The 7,498-nt window shown below is 39.2% G+C and overlaps 1 protein-coding gene across 1 annotated transcript; it reads right to left on the bottom strand.

Moving 5' to 3' along the window:
* Positions 1-247: 247 nt before the first annotated feature.
* LOC100847359 (serine/arginine-rich splicing factor 2-like) lies at positions 248-832 on the bottom strand. Its single transcript, XM_059883846.1, has one exon. It carries the CDS (start codon positions 830-832, stop codon positions 248-250), a length of 585 nt encoding a protein of 194 aa, XP_059739829.1.
* Positions 833-7,498: the final 6,666 nt, after the last annotated feature.

A 7,498-nucleotide genomic window follows, 5' to 3' on the forward strand; every position in this document is an offset into this window, starting at 1 on the left:
AAATTCGAAACAAGTAAAAAGTTACACAATGTGTTAAAGAATAACCTTTTCAACAGATAGTAGGTAATTTCAAAGCCTGTCTGATCACCTGAGATGTTGATCTTCTCCCCCTGCTGTCCCCCTCATTCCCTTCCACACACCCCCAACTTTCAGGTTGTTCATAATAAATAATAAATAATTCTTTATTATTCTAATATGACACCGCTCCTTCCTCTTCTGGAAACCTGGAGGGATTTTTTGATTGTCCTCAGGACCTGTACTTTCTTCTTGGTGGAAGGCTTCTGGATCTACATCTAGATGTGGTTGCTGAGGAAGATGTGGACTCCGAGGAGGACTTGGTACTTCCAGTGGAACTTGATCTCGAGGATGATGGAGAATTATCACAGGAGCGAGATGGAGACTTTGAGCGGCTGAAGTGAGATCGGGCCTGAGATGGCGATCGGCTCCTGGTGCTGGACCTGCGGCAGCGACCAAGCCTCGGGCTGTGGCTCTGGCGTTCTTGACTCTGGGGAGGAGTTTCCTGGCTGCGGCCTTGGTGGAAATCTAGGAGGCGACCATGGCGTGCCATCTGCACCCGCAGAACATGGCCATCTAGCATGACCCTGTCTAGGGCGTCCATGGCCTCCTCAGCGTGGTGCTTGTCGTGGAAGTGGACGAAGGCAAAGCCGCGGGACTCTTGAGTGAAGCAGTCCCAGGGGATGTACACATAGCCGATAGGCCCATACTTCTCGAAGATGCACCTCAGGGTGCTGTGAGAGATGCAGTCGGTCAGGTTGTCCACCTTGAGGGAGATCAAGTCGCCCACGTTGGGAGGAGGACGACTGTAATTCATGACCTTTGTGAGCTAAGCAGAGAGCCCCCTGAACTGAATTCTGAGCTAGCTGCAGTCTGCAAAGGCTGCAAGGACGACGCAGGCACTAAGTTTGCCTTGGCTTTGTTCAGCCTGAAGACTGTGCCTCTTTGCGTCAGTTGACCTCAGCCGGTGGCTGCTTATTGACCCCCGAATGTTGAGCGTTCTGTCCGCGTGGATTGTCTCCAGAGCTGAGACTGCTGGAGGAACAGCTCTGTACCAGTTTTCCTTTTTTTAAAGTGAAAGTTCATGACTATAACATCATTTTATGACTTTTCCTGTATATGTCTAAACACCCAGTTTTAATTATGGGCAAAAGTATATATGTATAGATGTAATTATGTGACTAAGTACATGGCAGTGCTGATTCATGTATGCTAAAACCATTTGTTCACTTTGAAGACAGAAACAAAGTTTCAAAACAGATCATGAACAGATAGGTTGATTCAGTAACACTAACAGACCATGAGAGCCACCTACAGGGTATGAGTTCTAATCAGAAATTCAGTATGAGAGCTCTTATTCTGCTTGAAAAAAATAAAAAATAGAAGTCAAAGTTATGATTTGTCATTCCAAATTACATAATTGACTATAACTCAGATTAGGTGGCTCAGACGGTAAAGCATCTGTCTACAATGCAGGAGACCCGGGTTCAATCCCTGGGTTGGGAAGATCCCCTGGAGAAGGAAATGGCAATCCACTCCAGTACTATTGCCTGGAAAATCCCATGGACAGAGGAGCCTGGTAGGCTACAGTCCATGGGGTCGCAAAGAGTCGGATACGACTGAGTGACTTTACTTTCACTTTCACTATTAATTTTTTAATATAAATTTATTATTTTAATTGGAGGCTAGTTACTTTACAATATTGTATTGGTTTTACCATACATAAACATGAATCCACCACGGGTGTACACGTGTTCCCCATCCTGAACCCTCCTCCCACCTCCCTCCCCATACCATCCCTCTGGGTCATGCCAGTGCACCAGTCCCGAGTGTCCTGTATCATGCATCGAACCTGGACTGGCGATTCATTTCACAAATGCTATTATACATCTTTCAATGCCATTCTCCCAAATCATCCCACCCTCGCCCTCTCCCACAGACTCCTAAAGACTGTTCTATACATCTGTGTCTCTTTTGCTGTCTCGCATACAGGGTTATCATTACCATCTTTCTAAATTCCATATATATGTGTTAGTATACTGTATTGGTGTTTTTCTTTCTGGCTTACTTCACTCTGTATAATAAGCTCTAGTTTCATCCACCTCATTAAAACTGATTCAAATGTATTCTTTTTAATGGCTGAGTAGTACTCCATTGTGTATATGTACCACAGCTTCCTTATCCATTCATCTGCTGATGGACATCTAGGTTGCTTCCATGTCCTGGCTATTATAAACAGTGCTGCGATGAACACTGGGGTACACATGTCTCTTTCAGTTCTGGTTTCCTCGGTGTGTATGCCCAGCAGTGGGATTGCTGGGTTGTATCGTAGTTCTATTTCCAGTTTTTTAAGAAATCTCCACACTGTTCTCCATAGTGGCTATACTAGTTTGCATTCCCACCAACAGTGTAAGAAGGTTCCCTTTTCTCCACAGCCTGTCCAGCATTTATTGCTTGTAGACATTTGGATAGCAGCCATTCTGACTGGCGTGAAATGGTACCTCATTGTGGTTTTGATTTGCATTTCTCTGATAACGAGTGATGTTGAGCATCTTTTGTTGTGTTTGTTAGCCATCTGTATGTCTTCCTTGGAGAAATGTCTATTTAGTTCTTTAGCCCATTTTTTGATTGGGTCATTTATTTTTATGGAATTGAGCTGTAGGAGTTTTGTATATTTTTGAGATTAATTCTTTGCAGTTGCTTCACTTGTTATTATTTTCTCTCATTCTGAAGGCTGTCTTTTCACCTTGCTTATAGTTTCCTGTGTTGTGCAGAAGCTTTTCATTTTAATTAGGTCTCATTTGTTTATTTTTGCTTTTATTTCCAGTATTCTGGGAGGTGAGTCATAGAGGATCCTGCTGTGATTTATGTCAGAGAGTGTTTTGTCTATGTTCTCCTCTAGGAGTTTTATAGTTTCTGGTCTTACATTTAGATCTATAATCCATTTTGAGTTTATTTTTGTGTATGGTGTTAGAAAATGTTCTAGTTTCATTCTTTTACAAGTGGTTGACCAGTTTTCCCAGCACCACTTGTTAACGACATTGCCTTTAATCCATCGTATATTCTTGCCTCCTTTGTCAAAGATAAGGCATCCATAGGTGTGTGGATTTATCTCTGGGCTTTCTATTTTGTTCCATTGATCTATATTTCTGTCTTTGTGCCAGTACCATACTGTCTTGATGACTGTGGCTTTGTAGTAGAGCCTGAATTCAGGTAGGTTGATTCCTCCAGTTCCATTCTTCTTTCTCAAGATTGCTTTGGCTATTCAACGTTTTTTGTATTTCCATACAAATTGTGAAATTATTTGTTCTAGCTCTGTGAAAAATATCATTGTTAGCTTGATAGGGATTGCATTGAATCTATAGATTTCTTTGGGTAGTATACTCATTTTCACTATATTGGTTCTTCCAATCCATGAACATGGTATATTTCTCCATCTATTAGCATCCTCTTTGATTTCTTTCACCAGTGTTTTATAGTTTTCTATATATAGGTCTTTAGTTTCTTTAGGTAGATATATTCCTAAGTATTTTATTCTTTCCGTTGCAATGGTGAATGGGATTTTTTCCTTAATTTCTCTTTCTGTTTTCTCATTATTAGTGTATAGGAATGCAAGGGATTTCTGTGTGTTGATTTTATATCCTGCAGCTTTACTATATTCATTGATTAACTCTAGTAATTTTCTGGTGGAGTCTTTAGGGTTTTCTATGTAGAGGATCATGTCATCTGCAAACAGTGAGAGTTTTACTTCTTCTTTTCCAATTTGGATTCCTTTTATTTCTTTTTCTTCTCTGATTGCTGTGGCCAAAACTTCCAAAACTATGTTGAATAGTAATGGTGAAAGTGGGCACCCTTGTCTTGTTCCTGACTTTAGAGGAAATGCTTTCAATTTTTCCCCATTGAGGATAATGTTTGCTGTGTGTTTGTCATATATAGCTTTTATTATGTTGAGGTATGGTCCTTCTATTCCTGCTTTCTGGAGAGTTTTTATCATAAATGGATGTTGAATTTTGTCAAAGACTTTCTCTGCATCTATTGAGAGGATCATATGGCTTTTATTTTCCAATTTGTTAATGTGGTATATTACATTGATTGATTTGTGGATATTGAAGAATCCTTGCTTCCCTGGGATAAAGCCCACTTGGTAATGGTGTATGATCTTTTAAATATGTTGTTGGATTCTTATTGCTAGAATTTTGTTAAGGATTTCTGCATCTATGTTCATCAGTGATATTGGCCTGTAGTTTTCTTTTTTTGTGGGATCTTTGTCAGGTTTTGGTATTAGGGTGATTGATGGTGGTCATAGAATGAGTTTGGAAGTTTACCTTCCTCTGCAATTTTATGGATGAGTTTGAGTAAGATAGGTGTTAGCTTTTCTCTAAATTTTTGGTAGAATTCAGCTGTGAAGCTGTCTGACCTGGGCTTTTGTTTGCTGGAAGCTTTTTGATTACAGTTTCAATTTCCATGATTGTGATGGTTCTGTTAAGATTTTCTATTTCTTCCTGGTTCAGTTTTGAAAAGTTGTACTTTTCTAGGAATTTGTCCATTTCTTCCAAATTGTCCATTTTATTGGCATATAATTGCTGATAGTAGTCTCTTATGATCCTTTGTATTTCTGTGTTGTCTGTTGTGATCTCTCCATTTTCATTTCTAATTTGATTGATTTGATTTTTCTCCCTTTGTTTCCTGTTCAGTCTGGCTAATGGTTTGTCAGTTTTATCTATCCTTTCAAAGAACCAGCTTTTGGCTTTGTTGGTTTTTGCTATGGTCTCTTTTGTTTCTTTTGCTTTTATTTCTGCCTTAATTTTTAAGATCTTTCCTTATACTAACTCTAGGGTTCTTCATTTCTTCCTTTTCTAGTTGCTTTAGGTGTAGAGTTAGGTTATTTATTTGACTTTTTTCTTGTTTCTTGAGGTGTGCCTGTATTGCTATGAACCTTCCCCTTAGCACTGCTTTTACAGTGTCCCACAGGTTTTGGGTTGTTGTGTTTTCATTTTCATTCATTTCTATGCATATTTTGATTTCTTTTTTTATTTCTTCTGTGATTTATTGGTTATTCAACAGCGTGTTGTTCAGCCTCCATATGTTGGTATTTTTACTAGTTTTTATCCTGTAATTGAGATGTAATATTACTGCATTGTGGTCAGAAAAGATGCTTGGAATGGTTTCAATTTTTTGAATTTACCAAGGCTAGATTTATGGCCCAGGATGTGATCTGTCCTGGAAAAGGTTCCGTGTGTGCTTGAGAAAAAGGTGAAATTCATTGTTTTGGGGTGAAATGTTCTATAGATATTAATTAGGTCTAACTGGTCTATTGTATCATTTAAAGTTTGTATTTCCTTGTTAATTTTCTGTTTAGTTGATCTATCCATAGGTGTGAATGGGGTATTAAAGTGTCCCACTATTATTGTGTTATTGTTAATGTCTCCTTTCATACTTGTTAGCATTTGTCTCACATATTGTGGTGCCCCTATGTTGGGTGTATATATATTTATAACTGTTATATCTTCTTCTTGGATTGATCCTTTGATCATTATGTAGTGTCCTTCTTTCTTTCTTTTCACCACCTTTGTTTTAAAGTCTATTTTATCTGATATGAGTTTTGCTACTCCTGCTTTCTTTTGGTCTCTATTTGCGTGGAATGTCTTTTTCCAGCCCTTCACTTTCAGTCTGTATGTGTCCCTTGTTTTGAGGTGGGTCTCTTGTAGACAACACATATAGGGGTCTTATTTTTGCATCCATTCAGCCAGTCTTTGTCTTTTGGTTGGGGCATTCAACCCATTTACGTTTAAGTTAATTATTGATAAGTATGATCCCGTTGCCATTTACTTTATTGTTTTGGGTTTGAGTTCGTACACCCTCTTTGTGTTTCCTGTCTAGAGAAAATCCTTTAGCATTTTTGGAGAGCTGGTTTGGTGGTGCTGAATTCTCTCAGTGTTTGCTTGTCTGTAAAGCTTTTGATTTCTCCTTCATATTTGAATGAGATCCTTGCTGGGTACAGTAATCTGGGCTGTAGGTTATTTTTGTTCATCACTTTAAGTATGTCCTTCCATTCCCTCCTGGCCTGAAGAGCTTCTATTGAAAGATCAGCTGTTATCCTTATGGGAATCCCCTTGTGTGTTATTTGTTGTTTTTCCCTTGCTGCTTTTAATATTTGTTCTTTGTGTTTGATCTTTGTTAATTTGATTAATATGTGTCTTGGGGTGTTTCACCTTGGGTTTATTCTGTTTGGGACTCTCTGTGTTTCTTGGACTTGGGTGATTATTTCCTTCCCCATTTTAGGGAAGTTTTCAACTATTATCACCTCAAGTATTTTCTCATGATCTTTCTTTTTGTCTTCTTCTTCTGGGACTCCTATGATTCAAATGTTGGGGCATTTAACATTGTCCCAGAGGTCTCTGAGATTGTCCTCATTTCTTTTAATTTGTTTTTCTTTTTTCCTCTCTGATTCATTTATTTCTACCATTCTATCTTCGATCTCACTTATCTTATCTTCTGCCTCCATTATTCTACTGTTGGTTCCCTCCAGAGTGTTTTTGATATCATTTATTGTATTATTCATTATATATTGACTCTTTTTTAGTTCTTCTAGGTCCTTGTTAAACCTTTCTTGTATCTTCTCAACCCTTGTCTCCAGGCTATTTATCTGTGATTCCATTTTGTTTTCAAGATTTTGGATCATTTTCACTGTCATTATTTGGAATTATTTATCAGGTAGATTCCCTATCTCTTCCTCTTTTGTTTGGTTTGGTGGGCATTTATCCTGTTCCTTTACTTGCTGGGTATTTCTCTGTATCTTCATTTTGTTTATATTGCTGTCTTTGGGGTGGCCTTTCTGTATTCTGGCAGTTTGTGGAGTTCTCTTTATTGTGGAGTTTCCTCACTGTGAGTGGGGTTGGATGGTTGGCTTGTCAAGGTTTCCTGGTTAGGGAAGCTTGTGTTTGTGTTCTGGTGGGTGGAGCTGGATTTCTTCTCTCTGGAGTGCAATGAAGTGTCCAGTAATGAGTTATGAGATGTCAGTGTGTTTGGAGTGACTTTGGGCAGCCTGTATATTGAAGCTCAGGGCTATGTTGCTGTGTTGCTGGAGAATTTGCATGGTATGTCTTGCTCTGGAACTTGTTGGCCTTTGTGTGGTGCTTGGTTTCAGTGTAGGTATGGAGGTGTTTGGTGAGCTTCTGTTGATTAATGTTCCCTGGAGTCAGGAGTTCTCTGGTGTTCTCAGGATTTGGACTTAAGCCTCCTGCTTCTGGTTTTCAGTCTTATCTTTACAGTAGCCTCAAGACTTCTCCATCTATACAGCACCATTGATAAAACATCTAGGGTAAAGATGAAAAGTTTCTCCACAGTGAGGGACACTCAGAGAGGTTCACAGAGTTACATGGAGAAGAGAAGAGGGAGGAGGGAGATAGAGGTGACCCGGATGAGATGAGGTGGAATCAAAAGAGGAGAGAGCAAGCTAGCCAGTAATCACTTCCTTATGTGA

This window comes from Bos taurus, chromosome X, assembly GCF_002263795.3.
Source record: "Bos taurus isolate L1 Dominette 01449 registration number 42190680 breed Hereford chromosome X, ARS-UCD2.0, whole genome shotgun sequence".
NCBI lineage: Eukaryota > Metazoa > Chordata > Mammalia > Artiodactyla > Bovidae > Bos > Bos taurus.

Bases quoted from the DNA above. Each gene is read 5' to 3' on its own strand.
- LOC100847359 (XM_059883846.1), bottom strand. From the start codon at position 832: ATGAATTACAGTCGTCCTCCTCCCAACGTGGGCGACTTGATCTCCCTC.